A 24,135-nucleotide genomic window follows, 5' to 3' on the forward strand; every position below is an offset into this window, starting at 1 on the left:
CGTCTGGTCGGACTAACTCACTCCGTACTCCCGTTCACAGCTCATCAGCATTCTATCTAGCAAGAGCTAGGTACTGCACGATCCATTCATTGCTTCACCGAGTCCATCAAAGTTTTATCACTATCGATGAAAATCGCAGTGCTCTGTATCGTTTATTCTATCACCAGATAGGCCGGCCGGCCTAGTCAAGACTTCGACTTAGCCGATGCCCGCGCATTGATTGCGTGGTATCTAGCATTAGCGATCCACGTACGCCGAATGTTTCGCGAGTTTTTCTTTATTATTATTTTCGCCTATTTCGCGAACCTGGTGCTTTTTGCGAATTTAAAAACACGAGAAAATATCAACTCTCTTTCCGTATATATTTCCTTCTTCCGTGGTGTACTCCACAACCACGAATTTAAGCACTCGCGAAATTATTGGCAAGTCCCGATTCGCGACAAAATAGACTCGCTAAATATATGAATGTACAATATGTATATGGCGTACACAGTTGTAGTACTACCGAGGAACTGCCGATATAATACATTGCACGTATCAAAGAGGTACGAAGCTCAGGCTTCTCCGCTCTTTGATACAAGGAGGCTACTGCACTGCGACATACGCGGCCGGTGATGGGCGCATGCATGTGACTGATCGACTACGAAGCACCATCGTACAGGCACTAGGCCTGACAGCTTCTGTATTCATGGCCTAAATAACACGTAACAGACTCTATTTAAACGAGGAGACTTGAAGTAGAAAACAATTTTATTTCATTTTTTGTGACATTCTGATAAAAAATGTCTTGGGATTTCGGGGTATGAGCCTCGACATCACGCTCTCATCGAGAGCATACATAGGTAAGCTTAGGCTGTTGTATGATACTTCCGGGTTTACCTTTCATCCCATGACGTCATGGACACGCCACCAAAATAACCACGGATCTTCCGATTGAGCATGATTCAGGATACAATTTTTCTAAGCAGCCGTTCTCCAAAACGCAATTTTCTAAATGGATGAATTAAAGGCCGCTGTGTTTAACATGCTCTATGCTTGAAATGGGGGAATAATCCAACAAAATATGCGTTTCCTTTAGTATTCTGCTTTATTAAATCACAATGAACGAGGATGATGACATAGCAGCTTCACATAAGAGTGCACAATTGGGTGCTCAGGGAAGCAGAACAAACGAAGAAAGCATGAATGAACTCTACGAAAAAGGACTTGTTGAGGAAGTGGTATTGTAATGGAATTAAATTTCTAAATGACTGGAATATGTCAGTCTCATTAGTTACGTTCAGATGGTCATCCTTAAAGGACAAGTCCACCTTCATAAATAAGGTTTGAGAGAATGCAGCAATATTAGCAGAACACATTGGGGGAAATTTGAGGAAAATCGGACAATCCGTTCAAAAGTTATGAATTTTTAAAGTGTCTGCGCAATCACCGCTGGATGAGAAGAATACTACGGTGTATGATGTCACATGCGTACAACGATATAAAGAAAATAAAAAGAGAATTTCACAAAACTTTACTTTTTGAATAAAGTGCACATTTCTTCGACTTGTTACTGACGTATGTTAGGGGTAATATTATTCCCCCTGCCTGTCGAAAGAGAGAAGTTGAGTGTTCTTTTGTTATGCGAGAAAAATGGAAATATGTTGAATTTTCTTTATTCTTTCTTTACTGAGTTGTATACACTTGACATCACAAGCTACAGTAGTCTTTTCATCCAGTCGTGACTGAGCAGAAATTTCAAAAATTCATAACTTTTGAACGGATTGTCCAATTTTCCTCAAACTCTCACTGATGTGTCTTACTAATATTGCTACATTCTCTCAACCCGCATGTCTATGAAGGTGAACTTGTACTTTAACTTCGAGGATAAGCTCACTTCAAGGATGAGCTCGTAGGTACGTATGGGGCGCCAAGTGTCGCATGGTCTCTTTCGTCACGAAATGACTGATTTTGTGACTATGCGACACTTTTGGAGTCCCATACATAACTATGAACTTATCCTCAAAAGATCACGGTCTGAACGTAACTTATATGTCATCATCCTTATTTGTTGAGTGTATTATGTATTGGGATTTTAGAGTATTGCTTTATCTGCTCAAGGACCACAATAAATTCCACAAATATATACATTGCACTATCTATATGCGCTACATGGTGCGAAATTGTGTATATCGTCTGGAATGCCTCGTCAATAATGACTTTTCAATTATTTACTTTTTATGTACGTTTCTGGACAAGGAGAAGTGTGCCAAACGACGCAAGGAATAGCCCAACTCTACCAGTGTTAGCACGTATAGATACAGTATACTACTGTATTTATCAAGATAAATAGATTTATACAGTAAATATACACTACCAGAAGAAAGAACAATATTCCTGAAACATAAAAACACGTTGCAAAAAAAAAAACACAAGAAAACAACTCTGTTACAGCATTGCTGTAAAATATGCAGTTTTCATATTTTCAAATTATATAAGACTTCGTTGATTTCACATCTTATTATGTGACTAGAATTATCAGATCAGTAGAAACTCGGTGGCGAAACACCGTACATTGTACAGTGCGAAATTGCTTTTAATTGGTCAGGAATGAAAACGGTAAAACTTTTTATCATTTATACAATGATTTGTGAAAACCATATTTTTTTTTTATTCTGGAGTAAGCATAACAGGTGGTATAAACTCGGTATCGAAGAGGAGAGATCGCCTTTTCTTCGTCACACCCCAAGTCGCTACACCCAAATGGCCATGAACTCACATTATATGGCAGATCATCAAGAAACCAACAGTAGGGAAGAATGCTGTTTAGTCACCACTTAAAGTTGCACTTCCTCGTAGAAAGGGTGGAAATGAAGTGATTCGTCGTGCGTCGAACTCTCGTGACATCTTGAAGAAATTAACAGGGTAGTTTAGGCCTAATAGTTATGTATCCATGCAGTTATTATTCGCTGGCCATACATACCATGACAGAGTATGCAAAAACAAAAGAAGTAGTTCTATTGTGAGCGAGTTATACTGTTAGTGGGAATTACTTGTTTATGGAGGAAGACCGGTTTTCTTTTTTCTGCTTTCAGCTCAATCTTAACATTAAGTACTGATTTCATTTCATTAATAAAATGAAAGGGAAATCATATAAAGCATGAACGAAATTTTGTATGTACTCCGAAAGTATTTTTTCTTCGTATTAAGAAGAATTGAAGAACAATGAATCATTAAAAATACAGGTGCAATCGTACATCCACACAATACGTCACGAGAAGCCAAGAAAAAGTGGATTGCAACGCAGCTCAAATACCTCCCCCACAAGCTTTCAGTGAACGTGGGCGTTTCGAGCATACTTTGCGCGATTGCGCACCTTAAATGGGCAATTAAGACCGCTGAGTTAATCCCCTACGACAAGCTTTGGGTGCCAAAATGTTTTCACCGCTCAGCTCCGTCACTTGGAGGACGCGGAAAAGGCAAAGCACTTTTTTTCGCCGCCACGTGTTCTCAAGGACGCGCGTGTTAGAATGTTGACAATTAGCACATTCGGTCTGTTTCGCCGTGTCACTCTGCACACTTCATTGTTTGCAACACGTGTCATTCTCTAGAAAGCACGGGCAGGGTATGTTTCATTCTGGATCAAAGACACGCCATTACTCTTTCCCGATGCTGTCAAATGCTTCTTGTTAAATTCCAATGCCAGCAAAACGCCTGCTCGTAGATATATTCACTACTTTCTTCGAAAGGTGTTTTCAGGGCAATGGAAGCTAAAACCACAAGCCAGCGTTGAAATAATAATGATGAAAAAAAAAAGAACAGCATGCGAAGGACAAAACAAGCGAAACATGAAACATGAAACGCAAAGAATAAAAACAAAATTTGCCTAGTTTTAGCTTTCAAGTACATGAATGGTATTTACAGTATATCAGCCCATAATATCACCATAGAGCAAGTTGACAATTTATGACTATACAGCATTCGAGATAACGGAATATGTTCTTCGGGAACAGCAAATGAATCAAGCTTGCGACTACATTAAAGCTGAACATTCAAAGATATCAAATATGAATAACATTTCACGAAATTGCAAATACAGGTTAAGCTGTCCCCAGTTATTACAATTCTCGACCTCGCGCAAAATATCTGTGCAACTATTATGAAACTCGAGCAATACCATTCTCCTTTCTATTTCGAAAACCTACCGGAAATTCGCCGAACATGCCTGATATTTGTGACGTCACTGAATGGATTCACCAGGCAAATAAAGCAGACTATGTCCTACAAACAATGCACAGATTCAAAGGTGTAACTGTTTTCCTAGGTGAGCGTTGTATTGATATTTAGCCGGGATAAATGCCAAACCAATGCAAAGTGAATTTAACGCTTTTCCTTGTCATTCGAATGACCTGATCTAAAAGAATACATCAACAGTAACGAGCTATCAAATAAAAGGAAAAATTCCATGTCTCTCGCGCACCTGCAATATGATTTTCTCTGAATGTCCACTTTAATGAGCAGGAGCGCTATCGCACCTACTCATAGGGCGGAACAGGTCACATGACCTCTCTTCTTCGCGGTTAGCCTTGCTCGATGCCAAGAATTGTTCAAATTGTCGAACTTTTCTGCAGACGATGTCATCCTGTAACCGAAGATGTGAGAGAATGATTCGCGTAACTTTTGCTGGAATAGCAACTTCCCACATAGTAACAGCCAATCAAGAAGCTGGGTTTTTGCCGTTACCATGACAATCGACATTCTAGCAAGACTTGCTATATCAAGTTTTTATGAAATCGGGCCCTTGTAAAACAAACCAACAAACAAACAAAGATTGTGGTTCACCAGGGATAAAACATTTTCGTCTTTCTTTCAAATAAGACATTTACACACACACACACACACACACACACACACTTTTTATGACAATTTTTTCGTCAAATTTCGTTCGATGTGGAGATTCTATGCAGATTCGTACACACAAACAACAAAAGACTTGTAGAAAAAAAAATGTATGCAACGATCTTACAATACAAAATTCACCTTGATCAACTTGATCAAACTCATTAACTTGAACACACACGTACGAACATAGGTACACCTTTTCCAATGTTATTTACTCATTACCATTCAAATTCAAGAGCAATATTATAAATTGTTAAAACATTCGTTATGCTATAAAAAGTAACACAATGATCAAATATTTTTGACACATTAGTAGGAACGTGCTATTTTCTTTTCAAGAACCCGAAAAAAAGGATCACAAAAAGTACGATTTAACTCTTTATGTGCCAGGGATTCTGGGATGTGTGTGTGTACAACGCTAAAGGGTTTTCTGTGCCAAACGGCACTCAGGTCACACAGAGAGTTAATACTGCATGATGTGTTCTTTTAGAGCTAGACAATAAAGCTCAACTATTGTACAATACTTTTGCTTATGTTTATCTACTTGTGTAATATTTTGTTGTGATATTGATCATTGCATTTGTCATTCATTGTATCTTAAGAATTTGTGCAGAATTTGTATTTGTTTGAATGCAGAATCAAACCAAACAAAACAAGCACATACTACAGTGAAAATTTCATCAAAATCCTAATAAGATTAAGGAAGTTATGAAATTTAATGCTTTGCTAATCTTTTCAAAACTGATAAAGATACAAATGAGTGAGTTGCTGATGTCATCATGTCACAATTTTCCATTGATCGTGTACCAAAATAAACATGATGGAAATTCAATTCTTCTGCTATAAAAGTGTAATCATAATGTTATTTCTGGCTGAATAACTTCGAACTAATGATCAGTCAGATATATAATTGTGTTATGCCCCAAAAATGGAATTTTCATATTTTTGTTTGACAATGTATATGGCAAGTTGTCTACTAATCACATCACCAGCTCACCATTTGCATATTCATATATATATTGACTGTTCAAAAAATTAGCAGAACTTCACAATTTCATAACTGAATTCCCTAGTATCATTCCGATTTTGATCAATTTTTTGCTGTTGTACTTTTAAATCTTAATCTTTCTCTTCAAATTAATTTGTGATTAGAAATGATAAATTTCGTTAGTCGAAAATCAACAAGACTTCATCGCATCCTTCACGTCACATTCTTGTATAGTCGTGTAAAGACCAAACAGCGCAGATGTATAGAGGAAAGGGCACCAGGAGATCATAAGCATTATTGGCCAAAATACTATTTTACTCTTTTATTTTGTGTACAAATAAGTAGGAAGGGGTAACGTCATCTCCTCTTTTTATATGAAAAAAATGTATACCGGTAAGTAAGGTTTTGACCAATATCATTATTTGGTGGAATCATTTACAGCTTTAAATAATGTCGAAAATTCCACGACGTCTTTTTATTGAAAGTCGCCTGATATTTCCTTGTTCATCGAAGCCAGCTCTGAGCAGAGTATGGGATTGGATTATGAAACGGTAGATGATCACAGACAAGATTGAAGTTCGTCGTTGTAGTTTTACTTGACAGAAAATATATATCCTCAGAATTTAGCAAGGAAATCGGTAGAAAAGAGCCAAGAATAGGAGAGGTGGAAAATTGTTGAAGAAAAATATGAAAAAGGCGAAGTGAGAACAAAGTTGTAAACTCACAGATCGGACAGAACAATGCATAAAAACAATACAAGCGTATACCAAGTACAAGCCAGCGGGATAAGACCGAAAAAAAGTAGACAGCAATACTATTTTGAAAGAGTATGTAAGGGACTGAAACTTTGTGGGTGGGAAATCTCTATCAACATTTTATTCCAGGATGTAATCGGCATGCTGTTGCTTCTGGTTTCACGCGCCATGAATTCGTACCATTCCTAAATGCCGGATCTCTCTACATGTCCCATGGTTCGCATCGCTCCTAATTTATGTCCACGTTCAGACGCCGCTGTCACGATTAAAAAAAAAAGCGAACAATGAGAACGTCCCGAGGAATTTGACACTTTCCGCAAAAGCTATTCGGGATCCCTAAGTATTTTTCGATGGATTAGGGGGTCAAAAGTGCCGAGACTTGACAATGTACTTGGAAAGTGAGTCCCTTGTCTTCACCGGAGCCAGGGATGGAGTTGGGCGTCTTCTGAGGAGCCTTTTCACGGAGAGAGGGGGACAAAATATCAATACTGTACCTAGCCCGGGGCTTCATGCTTGCCCCTTAAACCCACCACGTCCAACTTTTACCCCGTATCATCAACACGCAGTGGCAACCGTTTACCGAAAAAAAAGAAGACATGTAGCATGTTGCATGCCCCCAAAGGATTTAACTAAAGTTGAAACTCTGATTTCTTACCTTCTTTTTCTCACTCCCTTCCCCCTCCCCCACTTTCCCTCCTTCTTTCTGTTGAGCAAATGTGAGGCTCAAATGTTCTCACAACTATAGCTGAATCCATATTTGGATATTGAATGTATCGATAATAACTAATGTATCACATAATGTGGTAAAAAAAAAGGAATGAATTTGAAAACAAACGGCGGGATGGATTCGCAGCTTAAATAGGTCTATGGATCAAATTCGTGCCATCAATAATCACTACATCGATATCTTCAAGAACTTTGCTTGAGAAGTAAGTATTAGTTATAGTCCTGAAGTCAGCATTCCGCTGACTTCATGACGCTTCGCTTGAGTGAGGTTGAAGTCAGTGAGAAAAGAAATTAAATCATGTAAGAGGTTTGATGTCCTTGTGATTATTTTTCCCCCATATGTTAGACACAATTTTACATTACACCATCATCATGCCGTTTAATTTGGCTCGGCGTTTGTCTTTACCTTCTATTTGGTCAAAAATGTTGAACAATGGTTTGCCCAAATGAAATGAAAATTAGTGAGATAAAGATACACATAAAATGCATTTATACAAAGATATTATGATTTGGATTGACAAATTGCATGAGACAAATAATTTGTCGTCATTGAGTAGATTTGTGTAGTTGTAGGAACCAATTAAGGGTGAAATTATTACCAAATATGGCAAGAAATCATAAGCATTTTGATATGGAGTTAACCAGAAAGTGTCGCTTTAAAAAATGGAATTAATGAAGAAGTGCTCGAAGAACAATAACATTTGTGATACACGTTTTTATTTACTTAATTTTTTTAAAGAGTTCACTAAAATGCTTGTAGCTAATTTGATTGCCGACAACAGCATGTGCATCTCTGTTGATACTCTCCTAATAAAAAGAAGGTACAAGTATAATATCATCAGCGTTCAATAGTATGGTGATAATACTGAGCTAACAAAGTGACCTTCGTTTTACAAAATGATTAAAATAGTAGGCTACTCGGCAGTGCAGAGCAAATAGTCACGTCCCTAATTATGGCCGTCTTTGTCGCATTTTACACGATTACAGTACATGCTCCCTTTTAGTTTAATGACCCGATCGCACAAAGCAGTACAACAGGTCACCTTGGGAAACATACCAACTCTTCACACTCAGTGTGTCGTCAGTAAAGTAAGGTACGGCGCCTCACTGTAGCGAAGGATACTGGACAGGTTTTCGGCGGGCCTTAAACCCGTAACCTTCGGCGTCCTAACCACTGGTCTACCGCCTGACAGACATTCTCTTTCATTAGCAGACGAAGAACACGTGCAAACCCTACGCCAAATCCGTCACCATGTTTTCGCCTGTCCGCGGGAAGTGACCCTAATTAAAACTTTACGACACATTGGGATTTACCTTCCTAATTTCATCCCTCCACCTGGTACTTTGGCATTTCCTCTAATCTATGCACACACACACACACATACACTCTCTCTCTCTCTCTCTCTCTCTCTCCCTCTCTTTCTCACATTCTTACCCTCTCTCCCGCCAAACATATATATATGTCTTTCCTCTGCTACCTGCTAACAAAGGTCATTGACCCTTTTAGATAATGAGTCTCCATTAGTAAAATTTAGCCAGACCTTCAGACGTATGTCTCCCGAGTGCCCAGCAGCTGACGGAACAGCGCGCACACACACACACACACACACACACACACACACACACACACACACCATATCTAATAAATCATATCAAAACGCACACACACAACATATCTAATAAATTATATCCAAACGCACTCACACACCCACAAAGTGTTTAACGAAAATTAGCCTGCACTCGCACATTCAACAAGTTCAATTCAAACGAACAATAAAGTTTGCACCGCGAGATTTCATCGCGCGAGGTTATGCTTGACGACATGCAACAAAAATCTTTTGCACACCGAGGACATTGGCCTTCCGAGGACATGACAACAAACATCCGGGATTTTCTGGCCGCATATCGTTATACAGTGGCAAATCTGATAGGCAGACTGATCTACACGTGCATTTATAGGCGCGCGCACGCACATACGCACACAAGTTCGGTTTATCTATTTGAGTCATATGTGGTCAGTGAATGACTGACTTTTGGCAAACCTCGCACGCTTCAGACGAGCAGAATATCAGTGTAGTTAGTCACTTGCGCTAGCGACAGGTGCGTATCCTGTCTGGCGGAGGCTTGACCTCTCGCTGCCAGGCAACTGTAGTCTCTTTCGCGGCCGAAGCTCTTTGGAAGTGATGTGCATGGGTAGCATTGTGTAAGATATTTTCCTTTCTGTAAATGATATGAATATCAATAAACACAGTGATGCTTCTGATACAAATGTTGGATCAGTCATTCTGATATTTTCTCAACTGAAACATAACCTTGTATTGTTTTGCAAGTATACATGCATATATATGTAACTTTATTATTGTATCATTTGCAAGTTGTATGTATACGATTGACATATGATTCCTAATTCATACTGTGTTATGTTCTGTTGGAAAAAGGAGAAGAATGAAATAAAATGAAATGAAATGAACTCTTATACTTCTTTCAACAATTAATTTTAGTTAATATGTACAATGATAGTGATGATAATTATGATTATGACAACAATAATAATAATGATAACAATAATGATTGCAATAACAATAAAAATAATAGTATTTATAAAGATTATAATATTAAGTGATGAGAATAAAAATAATATGAATATTAATTACATGAATTGTTATTATCATTATAGCAATAATGATAACCATGATTATAACATTGAAAGTGATCATAAAAATATGATAATATCGTATCACAGTAACTACACTCGTGATCGTCATCATCTTGATTATCACTCTGATAATGATTCATGATCTAACATGGCACATCTCGGAGTTCAGCGGTATTGATGATAATTTAGGAAACATTTAAAAAGTGAGGTTGGCTTATATAATCGTATAATGTCATGATATAAGGAGGAATATTTGGGTTTCAATTCTGACTTCTCTGGATTTTAAGCAGGAGTACTTCTGATGAGTAGTTGTCATGGCAACGATAATATAGGCTGATATTATGATACCAAGAGTCACATTTTACCTGCAATTTTATTCAGAGAAGAATGTAAATAAACAAAAAGTGTACATCATTCACAAACGGAATGCGTAACATTTGGTCAAACTTTTTACCGAGCACTCACATCTGCAGGAGTGCTCCGTGTGTAGTTTTAAGCCACCCGAACCCCCAAGAAAGTTCCCGAATGTCTCGATATCTGTCAGCAGACCGTCTAACTAGGCCTTCGCGCGCAATTTAACGCAAAAGTTCAAGGAGGTTTAGTAGATGCACGTCTGCGGGGGGTATAGCTTGAACCTTCCGGTAGCCAATCGTGCGTCGATTGACTCCATTCGGAATGATGGCGCAGTCCCGTGAATCATCGCCAGAAAATCTCTCATGCTGAAAATATCTCGGCTGCGACAAATATGAAGAGTAGTAGAAGTAACGTCTCCATTTTTAAATGTCACTGAAAGACTTAGCATTCAATTCAATTCAATTCGACTTAATGCAATTCAAGTTAGGTCAAATCACTCCAGCCAAGGAAACGCGAACCCTCGGCAATACGTTTTCCTGGATGTCTGACTGTATTTGGAACAGGATTTTGGTAACACTTGCCTCTTCTCTTAAGATTAATAAGACAAAGTCATGACAGTCTGGGAAGTACATCGGCATTCTTGCATGCTACATTTATAAAACACCTCTCAATTCCTGTATTTGACTGATCAAAACAACGCTTAACATCGTTATTGCCATGAAAGAAACATACTTTTCTATAATAGCCATTGAGAGCAGTATAGTACATAATCCGCCGAGGGACGTGGTACTAACACATTCTAAATGCGGGTTGACGAATTATGTCATCGCCTCATTCAACTGTCCCGTCCAATTTCGTTTCATTTTGAAGTTGCGAGCTCATTACTCTCAAACGCCGTGTGTGTTGCATTCGTCATAGCTCTCGCGCTACCTCGGGTCTAAACTCGGCTCAACTCTCGGTCGTTCTTGCCTCGACTCGGTTCTCGAATCGGTTCGGTTTTCGACTCTCTGCGCTGCTCGGCTCTATTCGGCTCTGTTCGGCTTCGCTCGACTTACCTTCGACCAGTTTTATGCTGCTTTTCCACATCGTAGTGTTGGCTTGCTTCACCGAAATTGTCCTGAATTTCTTTATCGGTTTTTAGTGTGGAGTGATGGTTGTGTTATTTTTCTAAACACTACCTGTCATTCAGGGTGAATAGCAAAACGTGGTAAAAAACAAATGTTCAGCCATATTTTAAACTCTATGTCACTCACAGCTTACATGCATTATAACTCAAAAACTCAGGTAGTTATAAGTGACTCATGGTAGAATTTTCGCTTACAGGATTACGGGATATTGCTGAATTATCACTTCTATCACAATCTCTTAAGTTTCTATTTTTTTTCTGATGAGTATGATAATTATATTAGAATTTTTGCCAACTAAGCCTTTTCGTTATGACTTGCAATGCATTTAGTAATGTGAGTAGAGTCATTTTACCAGAGTTTAAGCATTTATGGGCTAAATAATGCATAGAAAAACCTTTCATAACCACCGCTAATGAGGGAGACCTATCAATATCAAAATTGCGATTTCCCTTTTATGTCAAAACCCTTGTCGTCATTTATACCATAATTCTTATTGCAAAATTAATGATATGTCTAAAAGATTTGACAGAAAATGATAATAGACAAGCATTATACAATATAACTTTTAAGTTAGGATTCAATGTTTCCAAGGTTATCTGTTCGTAGACTTACAAAGTGTGTGTTCCCCGTCGAATCACAAGTCATGACACAATCTGTATGCAAAGCTTAATCTTCCAATCTGCCTGACCTTATAATATCTGAAGGGGAGCGTCATATTACGAAAGGACGACCGTTTCGTGTTCTAGCATCTGATCAGACGCTTAACTCTCCATTCATGCGCCTAGCGGCTGACAGGGTAATTATTTTCAGTGCATATCAGCTGGTAAATAGTCACACGAGTCCCCCGCCCCCCTACAGTCACGTGACAGCACTTTTCAACCACTGGGGGCGGGCTTGCGACCTATTAACCGCATTTTCACACCAGATAAAAAGGTGTTGATTGCCATCATTTAAAAACTCGTCTCAGTCCATGATATTCGTCATTGGCTGATGATAACTAACGGTAACACATTCTACATGACACTGCGCTGAGAAATAGGTTATTGAGTTAAGAAGTCTCCGTCGCACTTGTGGTCCCGCTCTACCAAAAATAACATCCGAGTGGGTGTTCAAATCATCTGCTTATAGACATTGTTCGTATAGTAACGCAGATAAGAGATCATTTCCAGGTGGAATCTCAAAAGCGTCTTGGTTCCCCCCACCCCCCCCCCCCCCCCGGAAAAAAAACTGAATTGAACTGAATTGAACTGAACATCCCAAAAATTATCAAAATGATTATCTTTGTCCCAAAATGTTATGAAACGGTGAAAGGAGAAAAAGACAAAAAGGTTAAAGAAGAAAAGAAAATGAGATGATACAGCTTTTTTATGGGGCCTTCAATATTTGATATATTTTCACTTTGATGGATTTTTCGCATAGCGAATGGATAATCATATGCTCAACTCATATCAGATATCAAAAGTCGACCAACGACACTTACAAAATAATTAACTCGTCATCTGCCAGGAACTCGGGAGCCATGTGTCGAATCCTTCGAGGGAACTGAATCAGCTTGGAGGCAAAGGCTTAACATGACTGTGATGGAAATGCAGTAGGCGTGATAAACAATCTTTGACAATCGGCAACATTTCCACAACACACCTCAGCAATATAATCGCTGGTGTCTACCACTTCGACCATTATACTGCCACCTTAAAGTGGTTATGGGCGTTATTCATCTAAATGTTAAATTAACCTCTTTTATCTCTTTCCTTAACCATAAATGCGGAGTCTACCCCTACCTTCATCAAACCACGTTATCTAATGATTTCACGGTGACTGCAAACTGTATCCTGACATAGTCGTTTGATCCGATCAAGTAAGATATAACCATAGCAATGCTCCATCATTTACCATGCAAATAAAAGTAGAAGTAAAAGCCGCCATCGTCAGCACGTATCCCGCAGTCTTCTGTATCGATAAAATGCTCAATGCTAAGCATCTCTTCGTGTCGGATTAAAAATCAAAGATTTTTGAACCAAGGACTCAAACCGTTCATTTTCTTTAGCTTTAACGTCTTCGATAAGTCCATTACTAGCAGGTCGGCATTCTTGGATTTAAAACTCATTAATTTGTTCTCAGACAAGAATGAGGGATTTAGGTTTACAGTTTTGTGAGTAACCTCCAGCGCAGGATCGGCTCGAATACCAACAAGATTCGTCCAAGGAGGTATCCGTCCTTGATTTTTCAAAGGCTGATAATTTAAAGGAAACCAAAGCGCATATATTTATTATGTGAATTTAGTGAAAGCAGCAGTAGTAGTCGAACACATCAGTGAAAGTATGAAGGAAATCAGGCAATAAGGAGACTATTAGAAATTTTCGGTGCAGTCATCGCTGGATAAGAGATCATCAACTATTGCACTTATGACGTCATCATGGACAACTTTCAATATAAAGCAAATATGAAAAAATTCAACACATTTTCACTTTTCTAGCAAAGTAGGGGGAAATTAGCACATGATTGTCGGTAACAGTCAATGGAAAGTGTACTTTTCATGACAACCGACATTTTGTGCAATTATCCTTGTATTTTCTTTATATCGTTGTCCAAAATGACGCCATAGACCGTTGTAGACTGCAGTAGTCATCTTATCCAGCAATGACAGCGCTAAACCTAGAGGGTTTCAACATGTGAACAATGGTTTTATCAAAATCGTTTCTATAATAAACCGTGTAGACTTAGGTTTATTGAGAAAATTAGCGATGTCTCCTTCTATTTTAGGCTTTATTGCAAAATTTTCATATGTTAAATGTTTTGTGATAAAACTGACCAATACATATGCATCAAATGTGATAACTCGAGCATTTTTTCAATCAATGCTCCCAATGGTAAACGGTGGCTTTAAAATCTGTATTTGTCGGGTTTGACGAAGCTGGGGGGGGGGGGGGGGGGGGGGAGGGAGGGCTGCACTGGTGACAAAACTAGACCCCGACATGTCAACACTTGGAAGTGCTAAAAACTGTTTCCTCCCGGTCGCTCGACACAGTTTTACGGGAATAAATCTGTCATTCGATGAATGAAGGTGACTTAAACTGTCGCCAGAGAGTCCGACCAAGTTTAGGTCTCAATACGTGCCCCCGTAAGCGTTCTTCTGCACCCTTGCACGGTCACTACCAAGTGTTTGCAACGTCTCCTTTCTTCTACCCTTGGGCTGAGAGATAGACAGTGAGAGGAAAAAAAAAAAACATAACTCTTGCAGAGCTTTTCAGTGTCTTTGTCTCTTAGTTTATAGCTTGTCTTCATTTCACGTGGAAACAAAGATCGAATGCTTCTTTTTTTCCAGCATCGGAAATCCACAACTTGAAATGATATCTAGACAGCTCTAAACAGTCATTTGTTATCTTCAGGACATGATGTTGACATAGTAAGTTTTAACCGCCATCTCCGATCTTCTGCATCGATTCTATTTGATTTTGCTGATCAGGGGCAAACTATGTTCAGGTATAATGTAAGAGTACACGAAAATGTATGCATCTTGGTCTCACGGACGTGTGTAAACTTGCCTTGTCTCAATGCTACCTTGCTTCTGTCTTTTTATCTTTTGCAAAAGGAAATTTATACTAATGTTGCAAAGCGGAGAACCTTTTTCACCTGTCATGTTTTACTCGTAATTTGCTTTGGCTGTTTTCTTCTTTGTAATCCCACAATATTGCTGAAGTTTGCTGTCTACATGTGATTAGAATGACAAAAAGTACCCAAGAGTGGGCACCGAAGATTCGTATAGAGAGTGCCGTAAGAATGAGCCTAAGAATATCATGATATACTTTTCTCTGTCCCCGTTGTTGTTTTATAGGGATGAAGGAGACGGCGTTCCTCTCCGCCATCAGTTCGGCGGGACTCGTCCACGCCATCGCGCAGGGCTGCAGTCGCGGTTCGCTGGAGCGCTGCTCCTGCGACGAGGTCAGCTTCAGCGACGAGGCGAACCGCGAGGCGTGGAAGTGGGGCGGGTGCGGCGACAACCTCAGCTACAGCCAGCGATTCCTTAAGGATTTCCTCAAGGGCAAGTCCACGGGGAGCAGGGACCTACGGAGCAAGATGGACAGGCACAATAGCAACCTCGGTCTCCGGGTAAGTCTTCCTTCACGAGATAATGATGATATGAGTAACTCGCTCATCGCCTAGCTTTATCCGCGAGGATGTTTCCGGTTCATGTACGTGACTCTGAATTTTCGATGCAAGATGGTCTCTCCCGCCCCCGTTCTGTGGTTATCATTCGATTATCCGTTTGTATCCCATGTCATTCAGCATCATGTTCCTGTTTCTGTTTTCATGTTCCCCTCCCCCCCCCCTCATCTTCTCTTTCTCTCTAACCCTCTCTATCCCTTTCATTCTACTCTCTTCTTGTATATTTATTATGTTTATCTCCTCCTTAAAGGGATGATATAGTTTTGGTTGAGATGGGACTTCAGGTTTCCAGCCTTTTTGTGAGATGTAATGAGAAACTCCTAATAAAACCTCTAATGAAATATGAAAGAGCATTGATTCTAAGAGGAATTAAAAGTTTATTTGATGAAAAGGTTTGAAATGGCTCAGATATCCAAAAACAAAAAGGTCCTAATAAAAGGTGGGATCCAACTTTTCATTGAGACCACTTTGTTTTATCTTGTATTTTCATATCTCAGCCATTTAAAAAACAGTTTCATCAAATAAACTTTGAATTCCTCTAAGAATTGTATGCTCCTTAATATTTCATGTTTGGTTTCTAATCATCTCGCAAAAGGTTAAAATCTGAATACCCCATCTCAACCAAAACTATACGATCCCTTTAACCCAAATTTCTCTCTGTATTACTCACCTCTTCTTCATACTCAGTCTTTCTAGTCATGTCCTCTTTATATATCAAATTATTTCCTTTCATTTCGTTATTCATTTTCAATAAATATGAATATATATATATATATATATATATATATATATATAATTGCAAAACTTACATAAAATTGCTTGAAAATAGTAGAAAATTAGACAGAAAAGGAGTACACATATACAGACACATAAGCAAACACGAGGTAGCTCTCTTGTAAAAGGAGAAAGAGGAAATGTAAGGGAAAGGAAAGTAAGAGGAAAGGAGAGCCTATCTACATAAGTTGACAGGAAAGGGTGCTGTTCGTTATTTCGAAGGTTCGCTATTCCGAAGGTTCGTTATTCCAAAGGGTCGTTAATCCGAAACACACAAATTCCCTATACCTAGAGGTTCGTTAATCCGAAAATGAAAAAGGGTTCGTTAATCCGAACATTTGTGGCGTTATTCCGAAGGTTCGTTATTCCGAAGATTCGTTAATCCGAAAATGAAATTCGGAACAATGAACCTTCGGGATAACGAATCTTCGGACTAAAGAGCCTTCGGAATAACGAACCTTCGGAATAACGAGCTGTAACCGACTGGAAAAAAAAAGGAGAAGGAAGAGAGATGTTGGGTCAAAACCAGGGCACGTGATGCACGAGATATGATTATAGACTCGCCAAAGTGTAAAGAGTTATAGAGAGGAGTTGTAGAAGGCAATAAATAATTGTCATGAAAAGGGACTTGAAATGAAGGCACAAATATGAAGTGAAGGCTTAAGGCTTATTTCATCCTTCTTCCACGCTTGGATTGATCTCAGCGAGGCTTTTAGGTGCATGCAATTCGCAAACAAAGCGTTACTGTGGTCTCAACTCCTAGCACTACATCCAAAGTTCGGCTACAGATAGATATGTATCTGGCCTTGCAATATCATGCACGTACCTTGCGCAAGTGGCACATGGGGTACTACGCGCAACTGGTATTTTTACATGCCTTTATTAACAACGGGGCATTAAAAATTAGCAAGCATAATCGATCATTCATGTCGTTTCCGCAGCAATTCAACAAGTGAAACTATCATTGAATCTCAGATCTTGCACTGATCTCCAAACGAATTTAAATTTAAATATGTACAATACAGTTGTATATCATTTGAATGGTGCCTTATAAAAAACAAAAAAAAACAAACAAAAAACAAACAAATAAACAGTGGTGACTTCCAATGTGTAAGTCTATAGTTGTAGTGGCCAAGGTCAGTTAAACATCTTACAGTCTGCTCGCATGATTATTTTTACTCAATGAATTGTGTAACCTTAATAATATGTATTGCTTTTACTTCATTTATTATGACTCAATAGCAATCAACTCATCAGTATCGTGGTATGAATTATGTTCGCAACAATTTTAGTGATAGATACAGCATGCAATATATATGTCATGGAGTTTTTCGTCCGCGGAGGGATATATATATATATATATATATATATATATATATATATATATATATTTGTATATGCAAGTACTTTGGTGGCACATTACGAGTCAGCATAAATTAGAACAACTCGATTCGTTCTGCACTTATCTCTTGAACTCTCCACCAACCCCACGTGCTGTCAGGACAGAAATTTGAACTCTGACCCACTGCAGATAACCACGTCTTCTCCTTTTCGGAAGACGAAGATAGATGATAATAACTGGTCTTACGCCTTCTTGTTCACTTTGAGCACGCGTATACAACACTGCCGCTGCCAATATCCTATACAATTTGCCTTCACGCCAGTCAGATGTTTACACCCAAACAAAGACATCTTTACCGTAAAGAAGGAAACGTAAGCAGAGTTAGTTGATCTAAAAATAAAAAATGAAAATAGTTTGTAGCCCGGGATCGTAACATAATTTCCATGTACATACGGATACCTTGGTGACATAACCATGTCTCTGTAAGCTGTTGAATTTGTCATCGTACTTTCTTAGACGGCATTACTTGAAATTTTTTTCTACCAAATGAGGTAGTACCTCAATTTGCTTTTTTTTTCGTTGTTTTAGGTGATATAGAAGTTTGTTCTTCTTCTTTTTTACCTTTTTTGTTCAGTTCAGTTCAGTTCTATAATAGAACTGAACTGAACTGAACAAAAAAGGAAAGTTTGTTCTTCTTTTTTTCCTTTTTTGTTCAGTTCAGTTCAGTTCTATAATAGAACTGAACTGAACTGAACAAAAAAGGAAAAAAAGAAGAAGAACAAACTTCTATATCACCTAAAACAACGAAAGGAAAAAATTGCTGCATCCATTCTTAATACAATATAACAAAATAAAATAAATTGTCCACGTAATTATATGAATTATTTTCGTAATTGCATTTCAATATACATTATGCATGCATAAGATACATTTGCAGGAAAAACACTTAAAGAGAAAAAAAATATATAGTACATGTACAGAAATTACTAGACACCAAGCGATTTGATTCATCAATGGAGGGATATTTGGGTAGAATACTTGGGGGACATCCCAGAGAACAGCCTGAAAATAAGGCTACGTGTGACTGACAAAAACAGTTCAGAGAGCAATGCGCGGAGCGATATCAGTTCGGACAACATTATGTCGCAGTATAGTTGGTGAATATGAAGATCAAACTGTTTCAAGAGAGATTATTTCAGGTCATTTGCTGGTCACATGGAATATGACATTACGTTGGCAGCTCAGTTCTTCAAAACGTTATCTGATGTTTTCTCATGCTCTAGAACTTTCTTCGTCTTTCCATGTGACTAACATCCGTTTACACGACTGTCCTGTGGACGTGGGTGTCACGACATTTTTGCTCCCTCGACAATTGCTCCGGTCTTATTTTCTCCAGGTCTTAGGGTTAGGGTTTTGATAGGATTTTAAGGTTTAGCTTGATGCGAGGATTAGGATTACGTTACTGTTCTGTTTGTGGGTAGGTTTTATGTTTGGCTTTAATAGCGTGCAGAGATTTCATGGTAGCAATTGTTGCAGGAGCAATGTCATAGAACCGTGGACGTGATGGTTATCGTAACGGATTTTAATTTTCTTGGGTTCGCGAATCACTTCAGTGAAAACAAAAATATAAAATCAATCTTACAAATATATATATATATATATATATATATATCCACATATGTGCGTGTGTGTGTGTGTGTGTGTGTGACAGACTTTGATATTGCTGTTTTATCCCCCCCCCCCCCCCCCCGAGAAAAACGCCGAAAAAGCCCGCTTTAGCTATTATGCCTACTATTTCATCGCTTGATTATTCTGGAGTTCTCAGGTAAACATTTAGTGTGTACAATAGTTTGCATAAGATATTTGATGCAAATTATGAATGAAGTATACATACAGAGGTGTATTTTACAGTAAAAAAAAAGTTATTCTGTAGATCCATAGGTTTGACTAGTTAGTATACGAATAATTTATGAGTTGTGAGTGCATAGGGCACGAATATCGCACGAGGCGCGAGATGAGCCACTGGTCTATTCAACAAGGCGCGTAGCGCCGCGTTGAATAGACCAGTGGCGAATCTCGCGCCGAGTGCGGTATTACGTGCCCCAATGCACGAACAAAATCATAAATTATTCGTTTTATACAACACCTTGTCCACAATCACAATATTAGTGACTGCCAACTCAGGAAGGCCCAAAAATAAATGTAACAATTAGGCAGAGAATTGTAAACCACCCTGTGTACTGCTTTCAAACACTCGTCATGATTCGACCACACAGTCACAGGAATCACAAACTCCGCAGGGTCTATACCCATTCTACGCTAACGTTAGATCGAGATAGGCCTGACTGTTAGGCCGATCTGAGATGTCGGTAGATCTAGTAGTAGGTCTAGACTTTGTCTATTTTAGAAAATGATTTTGTATAAAAACACAGAAAAATAATCAAATTACGGTTTCTCAACTTGAAATGAAGTCTTGATTTTGGGATCACTGTGGTCCACGTAGCAGATCAGAGTCAAAAGTAAAAACACAGCAGTAGGTATAAAGGCCGCGATACATGCAACTAGCTAGGTAAAGTAACTGCGCGTACACGTACACGTTAACGTTGCAGTACTCCGCCGCGCCTGGTCTGTGAGACTTACCGGCAGCGCAGCGCAGCCGGCCAGCACATACACAGTACAATGTACTAGTAGTTTGCTGGCGCTTTGCTACTATACGGGTGTGTGGTGTGAGCCACAGAACTCTGTGAGCGGCCATGCATTAGTAGCCCCCCGCGAAGCCGTGCTATAGTACCTTCGAGCCGTGCAATAGGCCCATGCCAGGGGCCTATTGTATGGCTGTCACTCTCAATGAGTTTGATAGGTATTTTCTATTGAATGTCATGTGACATGTTCTTGGCCAATCACAATTCGACATCATTCTGAGTTGTTGTATAATACACGATATTGTAAACCCTCTGAATAAAATGCTAAGCACAGCTAATGAATGCAATGAGTCATAGTAATCAAAATATTAAAACTGCTTTAACCTATTAGAGTATGATATCAGAAGTTGAAGTTTCATCCGAGTTAGATTTGAAAAGGTGACAGCCATCTAAACGTCATGTGTTTTTACTAAATTGCGGTATTGGTATCATACCATGATATACAAATTGATTGACTTATTACTATGTTCATCTTTTTCTCTTTGTTTCTGGTCCAGGCCGTGAGAAGACGGGTACAGAAGGTCTGTAAGTGTCACGGCATCTCGGGAGCATGTACAACGCAGACGTGTTGGAAACAACTTGGTCTCTTCCACGATGTCGGCGGCGACATAAAGCAACGTTACGAGCGCGCCGTCCAAGTTATTCTGGCTAACCGTGCTGACGGTGAAAACGAACTCGTCCGTCGTCGAGCGGCGCGGCGAGGAGACGCCGGTCGCGAAGCCACGGCTTCGCCGGGCAAAGGCGACCTGGTCTACGAGCGAGCCTCACCGGATTTCTGCTCGCCGAGCATCTATTCCGAAGGCACGGGAGGACGCGAGTGTGACAAGGTCAGGACTTGTGATAGTTTGTGCTGTGGGCGTGGTTACAACATCCGGAGCGTCATGGTAACGCGAGCTTGCCAGTGCAGATTCCATTGGTGTTGCGATGTCATCTGTCAACGTTGTACGACGCGGGAGGAGATTCACCTGTGTAGAGTCTAGGCGCGTCAGATCGAGACAAACTGACGCTTCATGTTGCAGTGCACAAATTGAAGGCCCTTGAGATTCTTCCAGCTCAATAGCGAAACAAAGCTATGAAATAGATATCCTTATCTGATATTGTCCGTATAGGAAAAATCGAAGATGATCAAAGCTAACATTGAGAACCACGCGTAAAATGAGAATCCTGTACGACGTGACGTTCCAGACGCCGTTGGACATATCTGAGAGGACGGTAATCTGAAACAATCGTGATACGTGCTCGAGGAATAGAGGACAGTGGAGCAGAGAAACTGAACTGCTTTTTCGTCGAGCACAAATAGAGATGGACTAACTTGAAGCAAGTTTGATAGCGTGTTCATTTATTTGTAACATAACGTCTTGACATGTTTCAGATCAAAAGACACTTCCAAGCGCATCGAAAGGATGTCTTCCGTCGTCTGCTAGTGTTTGATATCACGTGCTTTTTCCTTCTGTTTGCATGGCGTATGTTATAGATATTGATAAATAAATGGAGAGGGCCAATAAGGGACAATGAGATCTTTTCGAGGAAAAATGCTTGCAAAAGTACAACTGAATTATCTAACATTAATTTTGTCCAACATCTCTCAATATGTGTGAGCAAACGCACGATCGAGGAATTATATCGTTCACATTTGACACCAAAATGATATTTTTATCTGACTTGAAGTGCTCTACTGGTAAAAATGAAACCAGTAACTAAAGCGAATTTCAAGCGAATTTGAACGGACAGAACTCGTAGTGATATTCCTTTTTTCTACTCATCGATGGAAAGTATATAATTTATATATCATGATACGTACGTGTAAAGAATGTATATTATCTTCTTCGATTCTATGCATTGGACGCATTCAATGTGAATGATGTCTCCTTTCTTTTCATTTCGTAACACGCTCACCATTAACACGAGCTCTGTGCATATTGTGCATGTATCCGCGACGGAGAAATCTTGCGAAGAATGAAGAATAATGAATTTAGAACTCTTCACATGTTGTTATCACCCTAAGTTAAATTATGGCTTTCCTTTTGTAGTTGCCTTACCCGACGTTGTTGTCAGAGGTAGTCTTCGCACAATACGCCCTCGTTATGCAAGCGTCACACTCTCCCGACATTGAGCAAAGATGTACACAAAAGCAAAATGTAAATGTTCAAATTTAGCTGTGATTGTATACACATTCGGTTATTGATGAGGGCATCTTTAGCTATCGTTTGACCGCCGGTTAAAGTTTCTCAGGCTCCAACAGCAACTTCTTGAGCGGCGGCAAAATCTTCGTCATTCGTGTAGCCATTATGTTTTCTTCGTGTGACCTTCGGGTAAAATTCTCAATAAAGATTCACATCTTCGTGTATAGCCTTCGTGTGTGGTTCGGGGGCCATCGTTTGATCTTCTGTAGACATCGCACGTGCTTCGGCTTTTAATCGGCTTTAGACCATGTTCGGGGCCAACATCGAAAAGTGCCACTTGAAAATTCCATATATTCGTATGGCCATCTTGTGTCAATTTCAGGACAGTGTGAGGCCACCTTTAATGTTAACAAACATGATTATTTACATTGTTGTACAAAGCACAGAGGATGTGTGATTCATTGTTGCCAGACGCTTCTACCAGTGACATTTCACGAAAATGACAGTTTATGAGCCAAAAATAAAGGTGTTGTATTGTTGCTGTTACCAGGCTCCACGGTTACGGGAGAGAAAAATCCAATTAAATAGCGTCATCAGCGCGTTTGCTGTTTTCCCACAGTGCGTTCATCCTCTCGTAAATTCTTCGAGAGTAATTATTTCTGGCAGTTTAAAACAAGGGGAGACAAGACAAAAAAGGGGGCATAACTCACAAAGCCAGTTATGCCTGCCTTGTGTGCCAAGTGTACTTTTGATGGCCTTATACAGGGTTATCGGATTATTGAAAAAAAAATCGAGTGGATCGCACATCATCCGTCATGAAATAATCTTGTCTGACTCGTCTGATTCCAGAGTCTTTAAACCTTTCTGGTTGTTGTAATTACTAAAAGTAGCTTTAAGTCATAAAATCACCTTGATATAAGACATTATAAAAATAGAATTCATATGTCCATTGATGACAAAGATAAAGATAGCTTTAAATCCACTTGAATACCCTAAGGCGCAAGTTTAAAGTGGGCCTTTGATTTATAAGTGCCGTCCATGTTCATGTCGAGTAAAACTGAGTAACGTCAAATCATATAGAATCAAGTTAAAATCCGGTTTGAGAAAATAAAGTCATTCTATATGTCTGTAAAGTTTTCAAGTTCATATGTGACAATGATGTATAGGTATCCCCATAATATGCAGATTATGACGTCATACCTCAAGGGTCGCTAATTAGACCTATAAGCCATAATTTTTCCCAGATTCTTTGCGTGTGTATGTGTGTATGTGTGTGTGAAATTGAATAACTAAGTATATCTTGCATCATTTGCATCCAATTATTGTAGCATTGTGGTAATCTTGGCAACCATGAATTTTAAGGGTTGCAGTTGCTTGGCGTTTATCAATGATATGATTTTCCAATATTGTTTAAATGGGTAATATGGCCGTACGGTGGGAGGGGGTAGGGACGTGGATACTACATTTCCATATGGTGTGTAGATGAGCAAATTACACTACACACTACATGGCCGTATACGCTGGGAGGGGGTAGGGTCGT

At 39.2% G+C, this 24,135-nt stretch overlaps 1 protein-coding gene across 1 annotated transcript in view; it reads left to right on the forward strand.

The window, feature by feature from the left end:
• Positions 1-21,452, forward strand: part of LOC139745330 (protein Wnt-9a-like) — a 69,420-nt gene extending 47,968 nt beyond the window's left edge. Inside the window, exons 3-4 of the mRNA XM_071655729.1 lie at positions 15,323-15,597; positions 20,970-21,452. Coding sequence (XP_071511830.1) covers positions 15,323-15,597; positions 20,970-21,452 — 758 coding nt within the window. The remainder of the gene's footprint in view (positions 1-15,322; positions 15,598-20,969) is intronic.
• The last annotated feature ends 2,683 nt before the right edge of the window (positions 21,453-24,135 follow it).

This window comes from Diadema antillarum, unplaced genomic scaffold (assembly GCF_040938485.1).
Source record: "Diadema antillarum isolate AM-2024a unplaced genomic scaffold, OU_Dant_1.0 seq00001253_RagTag, whole genome shotgun sequence".
Taxonomy (NCBI): Eukaryota; Metazoa; Echinodermata; class Echinoidea; order Diadematoida; family Diadematidae; genus Diadema; species Diadema antillarum.